Consider the following 25,880-nt stretch of genomic DNA (forward strand, 5'->3'; position numbering starts at 1 on the left):
AAATAAAAAAACAACAGTTCCTTACTTTCCATGAAACACCTTCTCCACATAAGTCTTCATGAACTGCCTCTTCTCCACTGCCTCAGCATCGGCGTCCTCCCTGCTGTGAGCAGACGAGGATGATGACCTCCTCAGCTCCCACGTGTGAGAGGGTGGGTCCATGTCGTTCTCGCTGTCTGCTGACTCCGTCGCGTCGCTGTCGTTGCCTCCTTCCTCTTGGTGGTGGTGGTGGTGGTGGTGGTGAGAACTGGACTTGGTTGGTGCCATAGGCTCTGGCAGTAAGGGCTGCTGTTGGACTCCCGTGGAAGACGCTGGCTCTGGGGAGAAAATGTCTGTGTGGCCTTCATGTTGGCCCACACCTGCACCGAGAGCTGTGGCCTCTGAGGGCAGGTCAAAGTCTATGAGGTTCTGCACTGCTGCGCCCTCCATGCTGGAAATAAGTCCCTTTTGTTAGCTGTGCAACAGTGTTTTTAGAATGAGCTACTTAGTGCTCTGCAGGACCATGGGGGCGGTTTCACCTGAGGTCAGTCAGGTTTTGATTGTGCAGACCCTCCCACCTCCTGAGGGCGCTGACATCAGGTGAAATCACAAACCAGATGCATCTGTGGAAGGAGGAAGGAGAAAATTAGCGGTGATCATCTTGTATCTTACATTCAGTCAAAAACAGACGCAAATGGCAGTGAGAGGTAATCAAGACTGAGGGCTTTATTCTAACAGCCCAAAGTGCACGGTCTGACGCACGAGGCGTAACATACAATCAACCAGACTGCCATCTCCCACTCCCTTTAAAAGACACATTTGCACCTCGGCGCATTGCTATTATATTGGTGCAGTGTTTCCCACAGAGTTAGATTCTATTTGTGGTGAGTTGATTACACATTGTGACTGACTAGTGAGCCAAGCCCCTACAAACGAACGCAGCAGCTGTGTGTCCTGAGGGGCAAAGAAGGGCTGAGCAAATCAATGAGCTGCTCACAGGTCTACAAAGAAGCAACAACACAAATCACAACCTTAGAAATGTTTTATGTTTAAGTATGAGAAGAGTAAACTAATTTTCAGTTCACTATGAAACTGTAGTGGATAAATTTAGTCTAGGTGATGGATGGTAAACACTGTGGCACACACTGGTTGTGTGTAATAGAGTGTGTGCACGCTCTTGATAATGTTTCATTAAAATAACAGTAAAATACTGCGCCACTGACTTCAGACCAGATTTTTGTTGGACAATTGTGCAATCACTTTCTGCTGCCTTAAGATAGCAATGCACCAACAAGGCACCTGACCACACCTGCTTTAAGAACCAACACGCCCCAGGGCGCTCAGATGGGCACAAGTGTATTTGCTATTTAAATAATGTGGGCACTGGATGGGAAAAAGATAACTACGACGTTCTGAAACTAGCAAGGACACTAGGATAGGGTCTACAGCCATGCTAGCAGCTGTCGGGCTGTTTTCAGGCACAGCAGTGCTTCTAGCTAAATGCTAACAATGACGACACTAACCTGCTGATGTTTAGCAGGTACAAAATTTCCAATGAAAATATCACTAACTTAGTTTAGTGTGTTCATATGTTGTCGTTTCTTAATTAGCAATTGTCACAACCAGGCTCTAAAGCCAAGACAAACATGAGGGAAACGCAGGATGAAGGTAAGTAAGTCATTCATTTAAAATAAGCAGTAGGCTACAGTTAACACAAATAGAACTACGGAAATGGGATGGGCCATGGGATGTGGGCGTCAGTTACGTCAGTCAAAACAGGCCTGGGGACCTACGTGCAGCTGAGGCTGATGGGAAGGTCTTTAGTTTTGCTGATATCTGGTCACAAACAAAAGTATTACACACAATTAATAACAGATGAAAAGTCAGAGGATGAACAAATTTATTACAAATTATCCTGAGGAGAACATGAACGTCCAATCCAGTGTCCGTCCAGATATTTCAGTCTGTTTCAGTCATAGAGGTGGATGATCAGCTGACGGACACTGCTTTCCCTGCACCAGCCTGCTTCAAATGCCCTGAGATTGTGAAATATCTACTTCCATGGTCAGGATTTCACTCTTACATTTCAATTTTTCACTCAGCGGCAGATGAGGTGTGTGGACCTGACTGTGTCTTCCAGCTGCTGTTTTATGTCCTCTCTCTCACTAGAATGTGTTGCTTACCAGGATGTAACTCAGAGGAAGGAGATGTTTGTTTAATCATCATAAAATTTACCGGCCTTTTTCACAGCAGACATGTTGATATGACTGACAGCCACAGGTGTGAGTTATAATGTTAACAATGGCTGCAGCCTCTATCAGTTCCTGCTGGCTCCCTGCTCCACTTTACTGGAACACGTTATTTGTTGAACCTGTGCTTTCCCACAGTCTGATCATCACACTGAATGGAGCTTTTCACACGTCACACTAGAAAAAGCACAAGTCACACTAACGACATCAATGGTGGTTGCATTTCATTGGAGCTAAGTAGGCCAGTTCTATGTTTGATCACTGAGCGGCATTCTGGATCACCCCTAATGGAACTTATTTAGTCTGTTTGTCTTCAAAGATTTGAAAAGAACACAAATCACAGCCATAAAAGTGAAATATAACACACTCTTATTTGTATAATATAATAATAGTGATAATTAAATAACAATAATTTTTTAATTTTCTTTGCTACATTAAAATACAATCACGAGTGTGAAGAGGTTTGTTGCATTTCAGTGTGGTCCAGCAGAGGGAGGCGCACTGACCTGCTCAAACTCAACACACATCAACTTCATTAGTTTTCATGAGGAGGTGAAAGGGACGTTTTTCATCGCGTCACAGATGGGAAACGTCCAGCTCTCCCCTGATCTAACAGCTGATTGGTTTAGAAGATGGATCAACAACTTGACCTTTTACAGGAACTTTTCATTTCCTTGTTCAGTTGGAGAGATTTTGATTTTTTTTTTTTTTTTAGAAGAATTTCACACCATAAAGTTTTATTCTGCAAACAGAATAAGCATGTGGTCGATGATGACTCTGCTTATAATGCAGTTCCAACGCATGGGAGACAACCTGCAATAGTTCAAGTAATAGTTCGAGTGAAATGTGATAAGTATTTCACAGATCAATAATCAGAACGATTGTGTTTCTCTCCTCCCCTCATGTATTTTGACTATTTATTAGTGTTTTGAATTTATTTATGTAGTTTGAGAGAGACAGCTTGGTCATCTGATTTCTATACAAAGACACACTGATATGATGTGATGGATGTTAATGCATAGACAGAGTCTCTTAGCCTCTAAAGTGTCTGAACAGTCGACCCTGTCATACAGAGGAACACAATCACAGCAGTCAGGAACTGGGAACAAGCTCAATAGATTGGTCTGGTAACATGTTATTAGATTGGGACTGGCTCTAACAGGATGGGTCTGTGACTGGAAACTGTGCATCTTGACTGCAGCTTTTAGTCACTGTCCCCTGCAGCTGCCACCGCCTGCTCTCGTCTGCTTTCCAGGCAAGACACAGTTCACCTCAAACGCTTCATGGTCCTGCCCCCAGATCTGCAATCAGACAGTTCACTGTCTGTCATCATTTTGGCATCAATGCTGCAGCCTCCTCTTTTGAGGAGGCTCCCTCTCAGAGCTCAGATCAGTGTGCAGAGTCTTCTCTATCGTAGATGTGGTCTCCAGATTCAAGTGTCCACCCAGACTGTTGGGATTCAACATGGCTCATACCACCAGCAGTAAACCAGCTGTAATAAGTTGATTTCCACATTTTTTACATCTTCTAGCTCCAACTGAATAACTTACAACAAGTAACTACTGCAACCACATAACATTTAGTGCACAAGTACATGTTGACTGACAAAAGGCACAATTGTGTTGATTGATTGTGTTTGCCTGGACTTTTCAGATCTGAATTTTAGATCTTGAATTTTAGCGTCTGAATCTGATCAAGCATGTTTGAGCAAAAAGTTTGTGACTAGCCTTGAGTTTTCAGATCTGCACTGAGCTTACTGAAACAGAGCAACATGAATAAAGCTTATGAATATAAGGTCCATCAATTCTCTATCTGAATTTGAGAACAGTAAAATAAACTTAGACTCAAATATAATTATGAAATTGCACAACTTGAATAAATAAATTTAGACAGGTGGTTTTCAAAGTCAAATATTTCAGTGCAATAAATGCAGTATTCAGTAGTGATTAATCTTCAAAACCTGGTGTTCAGTTGCCGATATAATTCAAATTGTTATGTCAATGATTTCCTTCTATACAAATGCAAAGATTGATCTTGGGATTTTAGTTTAGTGTGGAGTCCGCAGAGAATAGCAGAATGCAGAGAATGCAGAGAATAGCCCCACTGCAGAGACGCTCTGAAGACATTGTTTGATATTTGTTTAAGTCTTTGTTTTAGTATAAGTTAATGTTCCTGAGAGAGAGCGAGCACAAGAGAGAGAGAGAGAGAGAGAGAGAGATTTGATTTGATTTTGAGATGCTGACACAAACTCTTTCATGTGCTTATAACTTGTCACCTGCATTACAGGGGACAGGTGGCCTCCCTAGTGTGAAACCTAAATGTAGCCTACAAGTGGAAATATAATCCTGTCTGCCACTGATCAGGTTTTATTATAGACAATAGTGAAGTGAATGTTACGGAAAAAAACATTGTGCCTCCAGATACAAGTAACAACATTTTTCCATTTTGTGACATCAATCTAAATTTGAAAAGGCATAAAATAGCAACTAATCATCAAAAGACATGAGGGATATGGACATAAAGACAATAAAACTGCCAACACTTTTGACTCTACAAACTTGTAATGTACTCTTTATTTCAATATGTGGCTGAGGTGTGAAGTAATTTCTTGTTGTTGCTGATCGGTGAAGACATTCAGCTTTAAAGAACGGTAGCTGAGAAAAGCAGGGTTGTGGTCTGACACAAAAAATACTTCCTGATAGGATTCTCTTGTGTTTCCTCAGATCAGATGTTGCTAGAAGGAGGGCTCCATCATTTCTTACAGTAATGGGGCTGCTGCATATCAGGTTCCAGTTCACAAAGGACAGGGACCAAAGGGAGGGAGTATTTTGAAGGGAACAGAACACGAATTTGTTCACATAAGGAGAGTCTGGAGCCTCCCAGTCAGTGAGGACATAACATGAGCAATCTGTACATAAACCTCATTCCCAGTGCAGCTTTAAACCTGTATGTTGTGCCTGTTGCTTGTACTTATGAAATCTCAAGAATAGGTATTCCAGTTAGTTCCTTTTAAACTCAATAGTCAGCACCAACATCATGCAGATAACAGGAAGTTAAAATAATTGATTGAAAACCACATAGACAGGAAACTAAAATCTTAAAGTTCATATCTTATCTGTTCAAACTGTTTCCCACAATCAGAAACTGTCTGCTGCACTTCTGCACATCTATTGTGTAACTACACAGCACTGTACTGAGATCTGAAATACATGACCCAGTCATAGCGCAGTATCATACTGCTGACTCCCACACAGGCCTCTTCACCCCGGCCTCACACTCTGAGGGGGAAAATAAGCAGCAGCTGCTCGTCCTTCATACGCACACATACCCTGCACTCAGTCCTTGAGCTAATCTGCTTTAACTCCTCTATCACAGGGCACCATTTGGTCTTCTGACTGAACACACACAGCTATAACATTGTTAAACTAAGAAAAACACACACAGACGCGCGCCAGTCTGGAAGCCCTTGGGCCTATGTTTGGGCTGCAGCTCTGAAGATGAGGTGGTTATATAATGCAGTGTTTAGTGAGTAAGACCCAGGCTGATACACTCAGACAAACACACACACACACACACACACACACACACACACACACACACACACACACACACACACAGTATGGGGGGAAGAGATAAACACATAAAATGCACATAAGCACACAAACATAACTGTAATATATATATATATATACACAAAAAAGGAGCAAACATTATGTAACGTCTTTGATGTTTAACCTACACAACTGTCGACCTACATGTATGTCTGTCTGTCTGAAACCCTGTGTTACTGGTCAGCTCACGACTGTACACCACTCTGGAGGAAATAATGTCCTTCAGCCACAGCAGTCAGGCTTTAGTCCAGCTGATCAATGACTGTGGCAACTTCTGCTGTTGATGTTGTGGATGACATTGTTAATTCCCTTCATAAAAAGCAACAGTACTGAACCCATTGATGCTAATATGCTGTTAAATAAGTAGATTTACAGGTGTTTGTAGTAACTTCAGATTGTTCTGGTAGAATTCAGACTGTTCTTGGTCATGACTTCAAATGTTTACTGTTATTTACTCTAAACACAAATGTCTATTTTCCAACTGAACACTGCAATGTTCATCGTTATGCTGATGATACCATCTTGTACATTGTTGCCTCTACTGCAAACCAGACCTTCTCTACTCTTTCTGTTTTTGACCACCTCCATATCGATTTTTTTAGTTTGAAGGCTGTGAAAGCATTTTCTAAATTAGCTTTCGATGTCACTTTACTATGAGTGATGGGTTTCTACAAGAACAAATTTCTGCCACATAACAGTTTCCGTTATTTGACATGACAGGGGCTGAATTGGAAAAGAGTGATTTCACATCTTGAAATGGGATGATTTGACCTGGGTCTGAATGCTGATTGTACCCCTGTCCGTTGCCAGCGAAAGCCCTATGTTAGCAGGTCTTAGCGCATTTTTTGACCAGTGGAAAAGGGGCTTAATGTGTTAAAGTTATAAAATGTACTTTTACAACGTTTACGCTTGGGGTCCACACTACTCCGGAGCCCCTAAAACGGAGACTTTTGGAAACACTGTTGGCCTTGTTTTGGTTTGAAAACTCCAGGGTTGCACTGCAGTCTGGACAAGCAGACACAGGGACATTTGGAGATGATGGCACTGGCACCCAGACACACAAGATGAAAACACCACCAGCCCCTTTGTCCCGCCTGGTAAAAATCAAGATGAAGCAGCTTGGCTGGATTTTTGTGTTAAACCTTTAACATAAATAATAAGAAGTATTTTCAGCTTTGATTGTTTCGTATTTACCCATGAATAGTAATATCTAATTTCATGAAGCTTCTACTCTGATGATGTCACATTGACAACCTCAATCAAAAGATAAAAAATTCAGTTATATTTTCTTACACCTGAAGGAAGCTTGTTTCTCATTTAATAAAAGATTAAAAAAAAAAAAAAACATCAAACAATCCAGTACATCTGTCTACACTTCATGGCATAGGTATTCTGTAGCTCCTAAAACCACTGGACACAATTTACCACAGGGTCATCCACTTCTTTACATAAGACTGAGCTCTGTGAAAGAGTCATATGGTCATAACTGACATGTGCAGTCATATGAGATATTTAAATCTTTGGTTGAGGTCAAAGTGAACAGCTGTAACAGTAACACACACTAACCCTGCACTGGGGAAGTTCCCAGTAATATGTGCCTGACTACTGAGGAGAACTACTCTCTCTGGTGAAATTACAAGTTCTGCTTACTTATATGTTTTATGTGACTGAACTGTTGTGATGTTTTAAATATGTAATTTGATCACAGGTCTCTCTTGTAACAGAGATTTTAATCTCAGTGATGCTTCCTGATTTCCTGAACCTGAGTTGTTCATGTTGAAGAGGCAGAGTCAGATCTCACATCTTTCCCTTGAAGCTTTTATCTGGAGGCCTGAGCCGAGCTGAGCGAGCAGCAGAGCCCCTCAGCTGGTCGTGATTCCCTGGTGAGGATGGATGGCAGCAGCACAGTCACCAGCCGGCCAGTGACGCTATTTGGCCTGATTTTAGTGTCCTGTCCTCCTGTCCAGCCATGGCCACAGTGTGTGTGCACGCACGCACGCACGCACGCACGCACGCACGCACGCACACACACACACACACACACACACACACACGAGGACACTGGGTGACTGTAAATCAGCATTTTGTCACTTACACCACAAAGGTTGCAGTATTTCTGCTTCCACGAGCAGAAAACAAAATCAAAAAAAAAAAACAACACATGCACAAATGCACACTGACAACCTGCTCCCCCATACACCATCCCTAGAGGTAATGTGCACAGAGGGAGGTGAAAAAGCTTGAGAGATTTGGTTAAGATTTTTTCTTTGTTGCTGTCAGTTGTGCAGCAACACAGACTCACAAGACCCATCCTGCACCCTCTTCTTATATTCAGTGGATACTGCACTTAGCATGATTCACACATAGAAGCCAGCGTTGTTATGCAACGTGCCCCCGAGCCTCTCCCACCCCCAGGAAATGTTATTCAGCGCCCTCATCCACAAAAACATCAGTTGAGCAAGATACGAGCGCAGTGCTGCTGTTCCGCTCGAGGTGTTTCACAGTTCATCTGTCTCTGTCACCCCGGCTTTATGAGCAATATGCAGCAAATGCAAAGCCATAAATTAGCTTCTCTTCCATGTCAGATATGATTTTATACAATATCAATCCAGCATATGGGCAAGGTGCTTTCAAAGTCTCCTTCTCACGCCACTGGTCCATTCCCCACACTGCTCTCTCAAGCATTCCTGAACACAGCTCAGCCTGATGGACGTAGGAAACAATACCTGACCTGGGACTTTCCTGACCCATAACCCTTTGGGATGCTTGTATAACTGGGGATGGTAAGTTGCCCAGTTATCACTTGTTATTGTGTCTAAAACTAAAGCAGTGAGTACATTGTCTCACCACTTTTGATGGATATATATATCTAAATATGTTTTCCCTTCCTCCTGGATCTTTTACTAAACCCTTCAATGTCCTCTTCTCTTCCTTGTATAACACACTTTTTACAGTTTGTCATTGTTCTGTTGTTTTGTACACATTTCTGACATATTTGGTGTCTTTGGGACCAGTGGCAACTCCACTTGATTTCAAAATAAAGGTCTGTGGTTTTGAACAGTGCTTGGCTGAGCAGCATGAATTAGTAACAACTGACACACTTATTTTGATTTAAATAAAAGTTACAGAATTATTTTCAGCATTGTGCTAATATCAAAAGTAAAAGTGGTATTGGCTTACTATGAATGAAGCATTAACATATCAATGTTTGTACAATTAATATGAAAATTAATTATATATTGTGTGCTGTGCTGCCTGTTTTCTTTAAAAATGCAATTAAGGATAATTCTGATTTATTACAACTTATTTTTATAGCTTTGAACTGATCATTGTTCCCATCAAAGTGGTGCTTTTTCACAGAGGACATTTTGACATGTCACGGTAAATGGCAGGTGCATATGAATTGAGTAATGAAATGAATTATGTCTATGCTAAAATGTTGGTACACACAACAGAACAGTAAGTCAACGTTTCAGCAGGAGCTGTTCTGTAAACTGATAAATGTTTACTAAAGACAGTCGGGATGATAATTTCACTGCTCAGCTCCCTGAGAGTTTGTCTAACCTGGGGGTTTGTTTACAGTTTGTCTGATCATATGACTGCACATGTTTCCTGACCTGCTGAACTTCTTTTTAACAATGTCACCATGTTCCCGGAGCTCTGCAATTAACATGTTGAGTATAATGTCATTATAACTGACAGGAATGATGGCCACAGCTATAACCCAGACTGATCCATTAGGTCCAGGTACCAAGTTATTTTCCAGCACTGCATTAAACCAAGAAGAAGTCCTCTTGGCCTCCACAGTGGTAGTGGGACAGCAGTCCTCCAGCTGAGGTGGATCACACTTCTACAGGCTGCAGAGTTCAAGACTGGTGAGATGATCTGATACCTGAACCTGTGTGTCAGCTGATACCATGTTGTTAACATTTTCTTATGCTGTATACCACTAACCCTCTATAGACGTGATATGGTTGCTATCATTGTTGTATGGCATGGCTCAGGTAAATAAATCTAGGAATAAATAATAGTTCCTACACTAGTTCTTCTAACATTAGTCCCACCCTCTGAAATGAAAGCCTTGCATACTGCACATGTTGCCTTTTATGGTGGGACTTTCAAGTGTAGATTGTTGCCAAATTGTCAGCGAACATTACATCAATTCAGCAAATCACATCTTCCTGTGTTGGCTAATGCCATTTTATCCAGATGTGAAACTATAAGTTTATAAATGAATTACATGGTATCAGACCTGTGCATAGACTTGCACACTCGCTGCTACCTGACACTGTATTTGTGGTTGTATCTGAGGCATTTCAGAGATTGGTATTGGAACAACTCTAGTCTTGGATGAACAAAATCGGCCCCAGCATCTTCTGCTTTGGCACTGTGGAACCAAACAAGACTGCACCTATCAGGAGGAAGTGTCACCTGGTCACAGGTGTTAATAGCAGCAATAACTCCTATCAGCTTCAGCAACAAAGAAGAACTGCAGCTCTCTGTCATAGCTTTGTACAACTGACAGCAACAATAAAGTCACATTTTTACAAGGCAGGCTGAGAGCTAGAAACTCGTTGATTCACTGTCATTTATACAATGGTAATCTTGTGGTATACAACAAAATATCTTCATAATAATACATTAAAAGCCCAGTTTGGGTACAGAGCTGCACCACAGTGCCAGAGAGCAACAGATGAACTGCACAACCTCAAATCAGATGCTACAATAGATGTGTGACAAGCTGAAGTGGCTGATGGCAGATAAGTCAGGTGCAGAATCTCAGCTGAGGCTGAGGCCAGTGTAATGGCTGAGGGGAGTGCACTTCTAGATGTAATCTACACACCACAGGCTACGTTCCCAACAGAACACTAAATCTGTTTCCAGAGGACAAGCTGGATTCCTGGAGACAGAAAAACTGTGGCGCTTCAATCATCCCCTCAGTGAACATGAAAGCGGTGTGCTGCACCTTATCCACTGCATCTAACACAGGGCTGTTTTAATGCACTTCCCACTGAAGCCACTCAGATTCAATAACAGCACAGAGAGGTCACAGAGAGGTCAAAGAGGGCAACTGAGCAATCTGTTCAATACTAATAACATTACCACCTCCTGACCGTCAAATCCTTTGCTTTATTTTACCTCAAACTCTTCTAGTTGCTTCATAGTTGAACATGATTCTAGACAAAATGTCTTCATGTGCAATTTATGCTCATACAGAAACTAAGAAATATTTAAAGCCTTTACTCCATCTTTAAAGACCTGAGTGCCCAGAGGGAGGATACAACAAAAGACAAGCTTGTGATTACAGATAGCCACAAACATTAACAACCAGGCAGCTACACAACCACCACAGAGCCAGGGTGAAACAAGCAGTGGAAGTTCTCCTCCATGAGCACTTCCTTAGTAAACCAAACACAGTCCTGCTGACCAAAACTGAAGCCCTAACAATATTTTATTAAGTTGGCCATTCCTTCACTGGCAAATGGCCTGTAAAGGACTAATGTGCAGGACAGGGATTTATGGATAATACTGAATTTATAAATGTTTAAAGCTGCTTTAGGCTACTTTTTTTATCATCATATTTAATACAGATCTGTCTCACTGTGTTAAGTATTAAGAACGTCAGAGAGAACATCACGCCAAACTCCATTTAAAACTCCGGGAATTTTACAAAATACTGCTTTGCTGATAAACTACGACTTGATAGTGGTTTCAAATCAAATGCAGCCATTTACTAATGCATACCTAACAGTACTATCAAGCAGAAGCTTTTTTCTAAAATGTTATTATTCTTCGACACAGCTCGCTGAAGCTGACCACGGTGCAGGGCTGATTCCGTTGGAACAAACTGAATGAACTTGCAAATGGACATATCAAAAAGTTTCCATTTCCTACGAACACAATGCTGTAAGTGGACGAGAAGTCTGCCGAATATAAATGTGTCTCGATAAAAATGAGCAAAAGGCTTCGGGTCACATTTTACTTGCTATACAGCTTTGTCAATTAGCAAGGCCACTTTAAATTGGCACCTTTCTGAATGAGGTTTGGTTTACAATCCGTCGGTGAATGAATTAAAATTTGAAAAGTTAAAAACATGAAAGAAACAGGTGCCTGCACTCCCGCAGTGTAGACCTCAGCCTCTCATTTAACACAGATGCTGAGCAGTGAGCTGACGGTGCTGGACGCGGCGCGCTTGACAGCTGAGAGAGGAAGCAGCGCTGAATCAACACTGACGCTTCCTGTAACGTTCAGAGGCTCGAGGAAAGCGTGACTGTGGAGCCATGTTCAGGGAAAACGGGAACACCGGGGGTCAGCCGGAGAGGCCCCCCGCAAGGGAAACCAGGTACACATCAAAGCAACTCCAATCACACGACTAAGGTTTTCAAATGCCCCCCTCCCAAAAAAAAACATGACGGAAAGAAGAGAAATAACCATCTGCTGTGAACCAGAACCATTCAACAAACTGGCATGGTACGAAGAAATGGCGTTTAGAAATCTTACAAAAATAAGTGCTGAATGAGTAAATTGATATTTTATGCGAAGAAAATAAAAGTAACAAGTGTACGTACGTGGAAGCTGCTCGCTCGCAGGAGAGGGGGGCTGCTCTTCCCCGCGGTGAGTGCGTCGTAGCCGCGGCTGCAGCTAGAGAGTCTCTGGGCTACATGCAGAAGTGCGCAAGCGCAAACAGAGGAGAACACGACGAGGGGGGAACCCAATGACGTCGACAAGCAGCACAGCCAATGAGCGCGACCGAAGGTGATTCCATCACAATGAAGGCACGAAGACTGAATTCAGACCTCCAATAACAACAATTCAAGGAAACAGTTGTTTTTGAGGAAAGGTTAACCGGGGATTTTACACAGTTTTTTGAATGTTTAACAAATCAATCAATTTAATTCCCTAATGTCACTCATGTAACCTACATGATTTCTTTTTTGCTCTCAAAAATCATCTCAGACTTCATCTACAGATCACGACATCAGGGGGTTTTAACAAGGACACGTTTTCTCTCTTTGCAGTGAAAGGATTTCCTTTAATAACAGCTATGTTATGAAAAAAGGAATAAAGGTTTGAGGAAGCCCAGTAATTCCTTTGTAAAACATTGCTATGGTGAGGAGACATGAAAAAATTCTCAAACTTGGAACCAACACAAACAGTGTAACAGCTTGCAGAGATCAGTTTCCAGGTTTGGCTGCTGCAGCCAACTGTTCGAGCTTGTGAGGGAGGGTGACAGTAGCGAAGTGGACCCTGTCCTCCTTCAGTTTCTGTCTCACGGTCTGCGTCAGGCCCAGCTCCATGTACTCCTGCTTCTGTCTGGAATACTGAGGCCAGCTGACCAGACCGGGGCCGTCAGGAGAGCTGAAGAGATATCCAGTCATTCCAGTTACAGATTATGCAGCAAAGAAAGTCATTTATATTGCTACTGATTTCAGATGGTGTGTCTTTGAGTGAATGTCTGTTGTAAAATGTAAAATAAAAATATACCTTTGATGATAATTTTTCTTTCAATCTGTTTTACCGTTCAATTGCTTGTTACTCTGTTTATATAAAGATGCAGGCATGTAGAAACCATGAAAGCAATGGGCAGATATAATGTATAGACAATGTAAAACATATTTCAAACTGCCTACAGTATTTCTATTTAATATGTCTCACTTTGTCTTTATTTGACTGTTTCCTGTGAGAATTTGCTGCTGCTAAAACCCACTTTGGACTGGTACTGTACTGTATTCATGAATATGTGCACATTCTGCTCAATATTGCCATCTTGCTGTGTTGTATCACAATGTAGTACTTGTTAAAGCCTGACCTAACAATAGGTTACTGTAGCAGTTAATATCAGTTTTTATGCTTATCATTTAATTAGTCTAAAACTGCATTAATTGACTTTTTTGTTGCTTCTTTGGGACAGCAGAACACAACACAGCACTGACACAATAGGTTACTGTAAAAAGTTGTTATAGTGGACATGTTAGCCAAGGTTAGCATGTTAGTAGAGCAACATTAGCATTCATTTGGTAATACTCCCTCCTGGGGAGTATTAACTCAATCCTCACCCTCCTTCCTGCTCTGTTTAAGTCTCTTCCTGAGAAAAATATCTTCCACTAACTAGTCGGTACGTTTGATGTTTGGTGGTGCATTTATTAAATCTGAATTGGAAATGAGGTTGATAAGAGGGAAAGGACTGAGCGACACAGTAGTCGAGGACATAAAACCAAAACAATGGGCTGAAAGCTGCTGAAAGCTGAGCAGAGTCAGGTGATAATTATCTGTGGGTTTGTCCCTGTAGACGACCCCTGTCCTGTTCCTTCACTGTTTTTTCTGCTGGTAATTTAAAAAATATTGACTGGTGCAGCTTTAATGATAGTGTTTTTCTCAGTTCTCACTCACCCGGTCCGGGCGAAATTGGCCCAGTATGCCATCATGGTCCTACAAAGTCTTTCATCCTCTTTGGTTATGTTGCCTGAAGATGAGACAAGAGGAGTTTACTCACAAAATCAAATACTGATATTGATTAATATGACCTGAAGTGACTGCAGTGTTTATGTGATGTAGCTGTGTGATCTCCCACCTACTCATTCCTTCATTTATCACAACGAAGTCCAAAGTTGAGGTATAAAGTGGCCGTGCCTGATATAGTTCATATATGATGTATGTATGTTTGTGTATGATATATGTTTAAATATCATTCATTCATGATTAGGCTACTTAGCCCTCACATGAATGTACTGAAAAAAAGACAGGAGACACCATCTCATTTCCTTTTAGGACTAATATATACAGTGGGTGGTGTGTTACACCTACCTATGATTCTTATAAGTCCATTCCAGAAACATCCACCAAACACGAAGCCGACATCATCTGCATGATCTGCCTTCACGAAGCTGGGTCTGGTGTGTTTGTGTATCTCAGCACGGTACACAAACTCATACATGTACACTGGAATACCCGCATCTAAGTAATCCAAGGAGAGAACAGACAAGAGGGGATGCTCAGGTTGAGATGAAGGTGAAAGATCAAGATTAGCTTATCATTACAGGCATTGATTCTTGTTCACTACAGGGTGATGCGTAAAGGTTCTGCTTTTCTTGCACCCAGTTGAAATGAGATGAAAGCATCCAGTGATCCATAATCTTTGGTGCAAACTGCACCAATATTGACAGAATATCCTACAGTGTCCCACAGTTTCTATACAACTAATTTGAAACAGCAAATGTTTTGAGAGGCTGATTGCACTTGGGTCAGGGTTACATAATCCGGTCAGCAATTGTGCTTGTCAGCAGTGTAATCAGGAAAATAAATGAGTGATATGTAAATGTTGTTTCTAGGAGATAGCATGGTTGGGATGCTCTCTCTGTGCCTTGCCCTACTGACCCAGGTGGTATCCAGCCACCTTGACGACAGGCAGCGTCATGACCAGGTCTCCTATGATTTCAGTGAATCCGTCTCTGATCTCCTCTGGTGTTTTAGCCTCTTTCAGGTATTCATCAGCAATGAGGCTGTTGGCAGCAGAGGCCTGGAACAGGGAGGAAAGTTGGACCATCAGACTTAGTGCTTTTCTTCTATACAGTCAGTTTGAGCCCACTGAGAGAAAGGATTTCATGACCTCTTGTCAGCCACTGGCCATGTATGTGTAGAACAGAGGTGCATTCGCAAATGTAATATATTTACATATATTGAATTTCCATATATGGCATATAAAATAAAAGCAAATATTTTAAAATTATATATGAGACCTATTAGAAATTGGAATAATTTATATATTGACACATGTGTCTAGCCCATGCAAACAGGTATGTTTATGCATGTGTGCTTATATTAGACATATGTATATAAATATATAAGCCTGTCAATATATGTTGATAGTAGATACAGTAGGTTTCAAAGGTCTGAGACCGCTTCCTAAAATGGGAGAGAATGGGAAGATAGACATGCTTAAAATTAATGAAAAATTAATCAGAAAAACATTTATTAGAGCATATAATATTTTATATGTATGTTAATTTATCATTAGTCATTAACATATATGATCACAACATGTTATACCATGTAAAAAAATCATGATAAATGTTTGAATATTTGTACATATACAAATTTTTCTATGGGTATTTCATATATGTTATAAACCTATATATTTATAAATCCAGTGGATGTGTATATGTGATAATAATGTAGTTGCCATACGTGGCAACATCAGTCATATGTGTCATATATAACATTTCTGTATGGGCTGTTCATTTTTTTAATAAAAATTTAAATTTAGCAGTGTCAGTTTTGTTCATGTCTGAGGTGATGAATATGTGATCAGTGTGTTAACCTGATGTCGACCCTGCAGGTGAAAATGTTGCAGCTTGCAAAATTTACAGTTTACAACTCTGACTTTCTTATGAACAAGATAATAATGTAGCACTTATTATATTGAAATAGATATTTTGCCTAAATATGGCAGTGGTTCTCAAAGTGGGGTCTGGGGACCACCAGGGGTCCTTGAGGGGGTCAGCTAAAAGGGGAATAATTTAACATGATGGCAGAATGTGTGACCATTTTGATCATGGGTTTCAAAAGCATAAAACATCTCAAAGCAATAATCTTATCAGACGGGAGTCTATGGTATCACTTGTGTCAGTTTAGGGTCCTTGATGTGAAAAAGTTTGAGAACCACTGACCTATGAGACCTTTTTGTAGTAAATATTGTAAAATCTGTTACTGACATCATTAAATAATAGGTTTCCTCTCAGTGAGTGAGTCACATAATAATCACATTGACCCATGTTCTAAGAATTTAGTGATAGCGTACTACTCTGTGGAATGTTTTCTTCTTCATTCATTTTTCAAGGTGTTGTTCACTTGAGCTCTAACGTTATTGCAAAACGTACAGATCATGTGATTATCAATGGCCCAACATGTCATTTATGACCCAAAGCCCCCCTGTATTAAAACATGTGTTTATTGTTACTTGACTTGGATGTTTGAACTTGACTGTCAAGACTGATGTATTACACTGTTTGACTGTGGAAGACTGTTTTCACCTTCATCTGCTGAAGCAGCAAAGTTTCTCTGTGCTCACCTTAAATTTAGGTTTAATTGTACAAACAGGTAGGACTCTGTGATTACACTGGTTCAATATGCAGCTTACACAATTACGACGTGGGAACTGGAAACCTGCAGTGCACATACACTGAGAAAGGACTTTTCAGTGAAGTAGGAGACAGATGATGTTTAGTAGTCCACTGAAGGAAAATTGTTTTTAACTAGGTATCTATCTTTATATCCTTGAAATGATAATAATAATAATAATAATAATAATAATAATAATAATAATAATAATAATAATAATAATAATAATAATAATTTTGTTTGTGTGTGTGTGAATGAGTTGTTTATGTGTATTTGTGTTTGTGCACTTGTTTATTTCTGATGGGAATTATGTTTATTATGATGATCATCATCATCATCAACATGGAGCTCACCCCTGCAGGATTGAACATGTTCACCACTGCCAGCACTGACTCTCTGTTCATACCGTTCTCCCAGCCAGGAGGAGCAAAGCTCTGTGATCAACATGAAACATGAGTTACAGTTAGTGCAAGATGAAGTACGTCCTCAGTTCCTTCCAGAAAAAAAGACTGGTCTAAAACTGAGGCTGGGAAAACTATTATTAGAGTCTGCATTGAGCATTGAGATCTGTGTGACCTGAGGCAGGATCCATCCAAACTCATGGTTGGTTATTCCCATTATCACTGGAACCTTTAACACCTCCCTCCTCTTGAGAAGCTCCTCTGCTGTATCAGTTAGAAACACACCGTCCACCACAGCTCCCAGGTAAATCTTCATCTAAACACAGGACAGAACATCAATGTGACATTAGTCAAGTAGACGAAGGGGAACTGAACTACACTCACCGAGCACTTTATCAGGAACACCTGTACACCTGCTTATTCATGCAATGATCCATGGGTGCAATGCATAAAATCCTGCAGATGCAGGTAAGGAGCTTCCGTTAATGTTCACATCAAACATCAGGCATGGTTTGAATTCCACAGCCTCTTTGAGGATTGCTGCTGACCATCTCTCTATGGCCACAGTTTACCATCTTCTACTTGCTGCAGGATAATGCTCCACGTCACAAAGTAAAAGTCATCTCACACTGGTTTCATGAACATGACAGTGAGTTCAGTGACCTTCAGTGACCTCCCCAGTATCCAGACCTGCATCCAATAGAACATCTTTAAATGATGCAATGCAGTCATGTCAACATGGGGCAGAGGCAGAGGAACGTTTCCAACATCTTGTGGAACCATGACACGAAGAACTGAGGTTGTTTGAGGGCAAAGGGAGGAACTACCCACCATTAGTATGGTGGTGCTAATAAGATGAGTGTGATGTATCAATGGTGGCGTTTAACTGCTAAATGTGTTCACAGGCTGCCATCTTGTGGCTAAACATAAGCCTGACACATGTGAAATTTCAAACTGAACCTGGAGGAAATTAAAATTCCCTTGTCCATATCCAGGTTTCTATGGGTTTATGCTCTGTAGCTCTGCACATTTAATCCAGCATTCCTCCATAACACACACAGAAACTTTGTAAAACTCATTATTTTGTTATGGCCTCCTCATTTCATCTTAACAACACTGTACAAAAACAAGGGTCAAGGAAATGCAAGACAGAATAAGACACACAGTCAACACAATCACTTTATCTCTGTGTCATCACATGATCATTTACCTTTTTAGTTGCCTCAACTAACTCATCTTTACTTTTTCCTCTGATACACTGGACCAGTTCCTCTGTGGTGCTGCGGTCACATCCAGTCAGGTTGCCGACAATCTGGGTATAAGAAAGAGATGAATGAATATCACAAATACATGGTACAAGGAAAACCCTGGCTTATTTTGCTCTGGTGAAGGGTGCCATGAAGTGTACTTTCTGTGCTTCAAGTAGACCTAAAACCAAAAAGTCAATCACCAAATCAAGTATTCTTGATTCATTTGCTAATTAGCTTGCTTCCTCCCTCTGCTGGAGAAATGTGAAAGTTTCAGTATGCTATAGCTGTTGATCTCATTCAGGTTGATGAAGACATAACCCCTTTTAAATACTGAAAGCAGAACATCCCTCACCCCTCACATACACTTTTCCCACATGGATAAATCAATATTAAACATTTCTGTTTGTGATTGATCAGACGGTGCCTGTGGCATTCGCCGTCTGGCTCCTGATACCAAACATGTTTGTATGACTGCATTTACAGTCCCTGTTCCTCCGTTTCTGGCTCACTGAGCGAACATAAAAAAGCACTGGAACATTTGTGGGTTAAGGTAGATATGTGAAAAGAGCAACAGATAACTTCTGCAATAATGAAAATGTTCACAGATTAACAGTGGATTAAATGGTGTGTAAATGTGTAACATAAATGGGGTTGATCTTAGTGACAAACCCACAGAGAACCAGACTCTGCAGTTCTCTTCAGCTTCAGCAGCTTTTTAGTCAGTGTTTTCTTTTTTTTGTTTTCTCGTTCTTCAGCAGCTGTTTCCATCGAGCAGCAGACAGAACTGCTGAACTAAGTGGAACAATTCGCAGCTGAGGAACCAGATATTATTTCTCTAAGCACAGTGAATATTGAACTTAACGCCCCTCAGGTGAACTCAAACACGACCCCACTGGAATTTCAATTGTGCTTTGTGTCTTGAATGCGTAAATAAGTGTTTGTTCATTGTGATATTCACCATAACAACTTTATAATGCGGTCATATTTAAAGGCTGTGTTGGTTTCTTAATCCACTGCCCACAAATGGCCAAAAAATGTAATGCAGCTTTAAGTGCAGCTGCTACAAATACACTCACTGAGCACTTTTATTCATGCAGTTATCCAGTCAGTTAAGTGCTGCACAAAATGCTGCAGGTACAGGTCAGGAGCTGTAGCTTCGTGACTTTAGCAGGATTGCTGGTGCCAGAGGGCCTGGTTTCTAAGCCCACCTTGTATTAGTATGGTGTTCCTAATAATGTGCTCAGTGAGTGTACATGTTTAAAACAATGATGTGTGTATTTTTATCATGCTAATCAGTTTGCGTATCACAGTACCTTGGCATAACCCAGAGGATGGCTTGTAGTGTAGGTCCCAAGTGTTGCTACTCCGCTTTGAAAAATCGCCCTCTGAAACAATCCTTTGGCTTGTGGAGACAGAGTCTGTTCATAAATCATACACAATAAATAACAGACATCATTCGCACTGAGTTTCACACATTTGGGTCAGCTAAACATGTTAAACGTGTAAATGTGTGTTTGCAGTTTCACCACCAACACTGGCTGCTGGTTGGGTTAACCTGGTGTTTTTTTTCTTCCAGTGATTAGTTTTCTTTACCAGTATGGAGGCACTGATGCCTCCTGCAGATTCTCCAGCGACTGTGACTGCTTGAGCATCACCTCCAAAGGCTTCAATATTTTCCTTCACCCATGTCAGAGCTGCCAGCTGATCCAGGAAGCCCCAGTTCCCCTGAGCGTGTTCATCCCCGGTGCTTTGGGACGGGAAAAGTCAAGAAACTTGCTTTGGATTGTTGGAGATTGTCAGTCACTGTGATACTGTGGATGCTTTCAGTTCATTTCTTGATTTGAAACCTGTGACAGAAATCTGATTGGCCACAAAATTCCTTACCTCAGGAATCCCAGAATGCCTAGGCGATACTGAATAACCACCATCACTATGTTTTCGTATGCAGCTAATGGAGAACCGTCATACTGTGAGGCTGCACCCACTGACAGACCTCCTCCATGGATCCACACAATCACCTGACACACAACAAAACACAGGAGCCACCTACATTGTGATGCATTAACAACAGATTACACAGTGACATCAATATTTCTGCTGTTTCGAGTCACTTCAGGTGTGACTGCATGATCATTGTAACCAGAGCCTGACAGAGTCACTGAAGAAAGTCAATAATATGAATTGTAAGCAGTTAAAATGTATGGTCCTAAAGCCTCTGTAGTCTCAGCTGAATGATTTTGAACTGAATTGTTCTTTGCAGTGTAAATACTAGAAACTTCAGCCCGGTACAACAGCATCAGAAGCTACTTCCTCCCTTCACAGAGTCAGTGTTTAAGGCAGGCAGTTACATATTTTATATATACAGAACAGACCGTCTCCTTCACCCACCGGCAGTTTGTCCCTCGTTGTTGCTTCAGCTGGAGTGTATACATTCAAATACAGGCAGTCCTCTGAAAGCTCTGGGAGGGTGTATTGCATTGACATGGTCCTAGAAACATTCACAACTATTTCTGGATCCTGGATGCACCTGAGGTGGAAAGAGAGACAGGAAGTGTGTGTCGTCCAGAGAGAAAAACTGTTACTGAAATCTAGTCATGCCTTTTGGTAATTCAGGTATCATTGTTATATTACATGGGGGGCTGTTGTGTGCCATCTCTCTCCCCCTCCCAGGGCTCTACATCCTGGGGAGCCGCCAGGCGGAGGGGCCCCACGGGGGGCCGGGCGAAAGGGATTCCGAGGTATTGCTTCACCCTCCTCTCTGTGCCTTTCACTGTCACGTATTCCCCTCTGATTCGGCCATTTTTCAAAGAGACCACAAGGTCAATGCTCCCTGCTGAAGATACAAGTGTGCGTTTTGTGTGTTAAAGGACAATACAGGTGTTTTTCCAAGTCATAGCTAATGTATATGTTACATTACTGCTGGCCATTTTCCAAGGCGTCCAGACATGTTGGCATATTAATGAGTCTCTGCAGGGTGGTTTTTGTACAGTTACACTGCTGAAATGAATGGAAGACAATAACTGTCTGAGCTTTAATGGCCAGTGTGACTCTGATATTATTATTATTATTATTATTATGAAATACATCTCCATTGTTGTGATATGTTGTGTTTGTGGAGTTCCTCCTGTACTTGAATTTCGACACTACACTTGTTTTGAACTGTATTTATATGCACGTGACAAGTTTATGTGACGTCATTATAAACTCTGGAGCTATTTTCAGTGTGTTCACATTTCACACACACATTCACACACATTTTGTTGTGTGTTTGTAAAAGTTAATATGACAGTAGTCAAATGAGATCAGCAACACTTCCTGTTAGTAAACAACAGTGCACTCATTTCTTGTAGACTAACTAAAAAAGAAAAATATGGGAAATGTAGATGATTAGTAGGTAGTTTAGTTTTCAAGCTTTAAATAACAGTCAACACTGATGTCAAGTATGGGCTGATCCTTCTTTTATTTACAGATTTTTGCAATTTGTTAAACTAATTTCTTTATAGCGAGTTCACACACACGAGAGTATCAGTAATGATAGTCTATGATATACTATGGTAAAATCTTTACCACTTGGACTAAAGGGAAGGATCTGAACATTTTCTCCACCACTGACTTTAAGAAAGTGAACTCAGTATTGAGGCATGTGTGTAAGTAAGGGTAAAAACAAACAAACTAATAATAATGCCAATCCCGGGATTACTTAGTGGGTTTGGAAAATTCCTTAATCCAGTTAGTGTTTTATGAAACCCTTGAAAACTGCATGAAAAAAGACCCCTCACATACAGGTGTCAAACTACAAGAGGGCTGTTATTAGTATACTCTGATCAGGGTTTCATTTGGCCAAAAGTCAGTATGATAATGTTCATCATTTTCTCTTTTTTGGTGCAATAACAAGAATAAACAAAGACGTTGAAGACATGACAGTGCTTCTTGTTACATCATTTACTTTTGCTAAATTGTTTCTTAACGTTCTGTAGGATGCTACAATATTGACAAAACTGGACAATGAACATGTGCGTCTGTGGTCTGCTCGCACTGTCCCCTGCATCAGAGCCTCCTGCTCTAATATGAGCTGAAATGAAGTGTTTTCTTACCTGGTGTTGCCTGAGCTATCTCTGTCAGCGCAGGAAGCAGATAAACAAAGAACAGCGCTGTTCTCATCCTGACTGGACTCAAAGAAAAGGCAGAAAGAATTACAGTGCACTTTCGGAAAAATAGCCCTCTGCCCCTCTCCCGGCCCTCTAGTACCTCCCCTCCACCCACACACACACACACACACACACACACACACACACACACACACACACACACACTCACACACACACACACACACACACGTACTCCTATCTTTGTGAGGACACTCGTTTACATAATGTATTCCCTAACCTCTTACCCTCACCTTAACCATCACATCTGAATGCCTGACCCTACAACCAAAGCCAAAATATCCTCACTCCATAACTCAATCAGTACAGTACACATATACACACTCATGCATGCACTTTCAGCCTCTATCCCACCTCCAAACACACAAATAAGCGTATTATGTCACAACTACAGCAGAGCATAAATAGTACTCTCTCCATTGATTTTACCTCCAGTGCTGTAGGACTCTGGACGCTGACTCAGAATTTACAAAACCCTGCTCTTTGACCACCACAGCTCAATGCTGCAAACCATTATTTCTGTATTATACTGCACACAATGTTCTCTTGCTTCTAGGAAATGGGAACCTGTTAGAACAAATCCTAATTAATTTTATTTACTGTGAAATGTAAACCGAGTATGGGAAATGAGCTCTTCACGTCATGCTGATGCACCTTCGCCAGTTGTTTCAGGGTACACACAGAGTGTATGGTGAGATGTTTATGAAACAGGAGCGAGTTTCCAGCAAAAATGCCACTGGCAAGGATATTATTGGTTGTTATTAGAGATTTGTAGCCTAACTCTTACTTGCATCACTGACTCATGCTGCTGCATGATCTGGAATAGCTATGAGGTGGTGAAGAATATTTTGACAGCTGGATGACATTCTCCTAGCACTTTGTCCTTCACTGAGAAGAGAAGAGAAGAGAAGAGAAGAGAAGAGAAGAGAAGAGAAGAGAAGAGAAGAGAAGAGAAGAGAAGAGAAGAGAAGAGAAGAGACTGACTGACAATACTACATATTCTTCTTATTGGAAACAAATCCCATGAAAGAAAAACCAATGATAAATTGATTGCACTAAGTTTGTGTATCTGAAGCTACAGAGCTACATTGTTGTCCAAAAAATATAAAAAACATATCAATGAGCAACACTGTTGTATTCATTACCATGAACACAAACACTGTTGCTTATTTAGACCTGATCCCACCTACATCATCCTGCTGCCAGAAATAAAATAAGTGCTACACTGTATTAATCTACAGTTGAAGATAGACCACAACAACTGCACTCCTGAAGACAGATGAACAGATTGTTGGTTGTGCTCTTTTTGTGGAAATTGTTTACAAGAAGACAAACACAGACCAACACCAGCCTTATCCTTCTCCAAAAGCATTTAGAGTCATTGATTCACAGACGGCTGGAGCTCAAAACAAGACCTGCTGCCAAAGTCACAAGACCAGATAAGCTGACATACAGGCTGATGTTGTTGACAGTGCCATGGTTTAGGTCATACACTGTGAAACTGACTCCTCTACTGTTTTCAAACATCTGCCAGAGTTGGTTCTAAAAGTGAGGTGACTAGCATTACTCTACTACCACTACTCTGGATTTTCTTTTTTTGTATCACTGATGTGTTGTCTTCCAGCTTCTCCGTGGAGATGTTGCTTTAGAACAAATGTAATACTTAAGATTTTGCATATATTATACTTCACAACCAGGCTAGAGCATGGCTGGTGTAACAATCAGCCAATAACCACAGTAACTTCCAGGCTTAAAAAAAATGACATGTTGGATGAACTTGAAAAAATGACTTGTGACTAATTTGTTACACCTAATTTTATTGCTTTTATGTAAATAACATTTATGATTTAATTAAATTAAAATAAATAAATAAAAAATCAAATCTCAATCCATATGTTTCACTATCCCCAAACAAACAAATGTGCGTATACCCAAATGAGACATAGGTTAGTACTAAATTATTTTTCCGAATAGTTTTTACTTTGGAACACCCTAAAATTTACAATTACACTTAAGTGCATTTTTATTACTTTGGATGAAACAAAATTTTGTTACAGGTAATTTCATGATTTTTTTCTGACTCAATATAAACTAAAGATTTTAATTTATACCATAATCAACATTTTGTCATAACCCACTTTTTTTTAAATATTATATTACAAAAACCTGAAATGTAATTATATAAATTTGATTATGATTCATAGAATTAATCATTTTATTAATTTACTCCTAACCCAGAAAAATTAACCCAGTTTACGTTGTTACAGGTCTTGTTTTGTTTTGAACAAATAAACAGCAAAGTAACACAGCAAAGGGGAGCAGGTCAGCTGACGGGGGGCGGCATGTGAATACATCATGTTTTATATGGTCACCAGGCAGGGAAATAAGAACTATAGGCCTGGATCTAATAATAGCCTGTCTTAAATGAAGTTCTCTTACCAATCTCCTACCAACTTATCTAAGTTACCACACTGTAGAAGTTTTTATCAAAGGCTGAACTAATGTGTCAAGTGGTTAAATACAAGCATTAAGTTAGACCATGACAAGCCGTTTCCAAAACCCTGCCTCAGACTTATCAGATTCTTACAGCTTGACACTCACACTGAAAACCCAGCGCATCATTTGCCTTGGTCCAATCTCCATGAATATTTTTAGCTGTGCAACAAAAATGTACTTGAGTTCACTTGGGTAGCTGAAAATTAGGATGTAGATGAGGCCAAGTAACAAGGGATTTGTACACCTTCAGATCCAGTCCTGACTCCCTGTGTCGGGTGGAGAGGAGCGTCTTTCTTCCTCCCTGAGAAAAAACAGCATCTCAAACTTGGATTCAGCTTTGTCCCCCTGAACAACCTGATAAAAGAGAAGACATTTGTTATTTACTTTTTTCATTTTGACTTGTCACCGCAGCAAAAGCACAAAAGTAACAAGAAGCATTAATAATATCTCAGCTGAGACAGTCGTCGTCTCCCTTCTGCTCTCTGTGATCGCTGGCTCGAACACAGCCAAACTTGTGATTTAGGAACAAGTGTGAAGAAGTGACTTTATTGTGGCTCATACACTGATCGTCCTGCACTGCTGTGGTGTGTTGCTGATCAGATCATTAGGT

The 25,880-nt window shown here is 40.7% G+C and overlaps 2 protein-coding genes across 3 annotated transcripts in view; both read right to left on the reverse strand.

The window, feature by feature from the left end:
• Positions 1-12,510, reverse strand: part of kiaa0513 (KIAA0513 ortholog) — a 29,895-nt gene extending 17,385 nt beyond the window's left edge. For both annotated transcript variants that reach the window (XM_071490295.1, XM_071490287.1), the window contains exons 1-2: positions 12,409-12,510; positions 26-602 (exon numbers count right to left, since the gene is read on the reverse strand). In XM_071490295.1, coding sequence (XP_071346396.1) covers positions 26-429 — 404 coding nt within the window. In that variant the 5' untranslated portion in view covers positions 430-602; positions 12,409-12,510. The remainder of the gene's footprint in view (positions 1-25; positions 603-12,408) is intronic.
• Positions 12,511-12,851: 341 nt separating this feature from the next.
• Positions 12,852-23,153, reverse strand: ces3 (carboxylesterase 3). The gene is made up of 13 exons (XM_071490276.1): positions 22,703-23,153; positions 21,240-21,441; positions 20,997-21,135; positions 20,493-20,626; positions 20,202-20,355; positions 19,922-20,026; positions 18,569-18,670; positions 17,534-17,674; positions 17,311-17,391; positions 15,215-15,356; positions 14,645-14,794; positions 14,231-14,303; positions 12,852-13,198 (listed from the first exon to the last, which is right to left on the reverse strand). The coding sequence occupies exons 1-13, from the start codon at positions 22,767-22,769 to the stop codon at positions 13,015-13,017; spliced, it is 1,674 nt and encodes a 557-aa protein (XP_071346377.1). The 5' UTR covers positions 22,770-23,153; the 3' UTR covers positions 12,852-13,014.
• Positions 23,154-25,880: the final 2,727 nt, after the last annotated feature.

This window comes from Trachinotus anak, unplaced genomic scaffold (assembly GCF_046630095.1).
Source record: "Trachinotus anak isolate AG129_WGS33_773 ecotype Australia unplaced genomic scaffold, CSIRO_AGI_Tana_v1 ptg000002l, whole genome shotgun sequence".
Classification (NCBI taxonomy): Eukaryota; Metazoa; Chordata; class Actinopteri; order Carangiformes; family Carangidae; genus Trachinotus; species Trachinotus anak.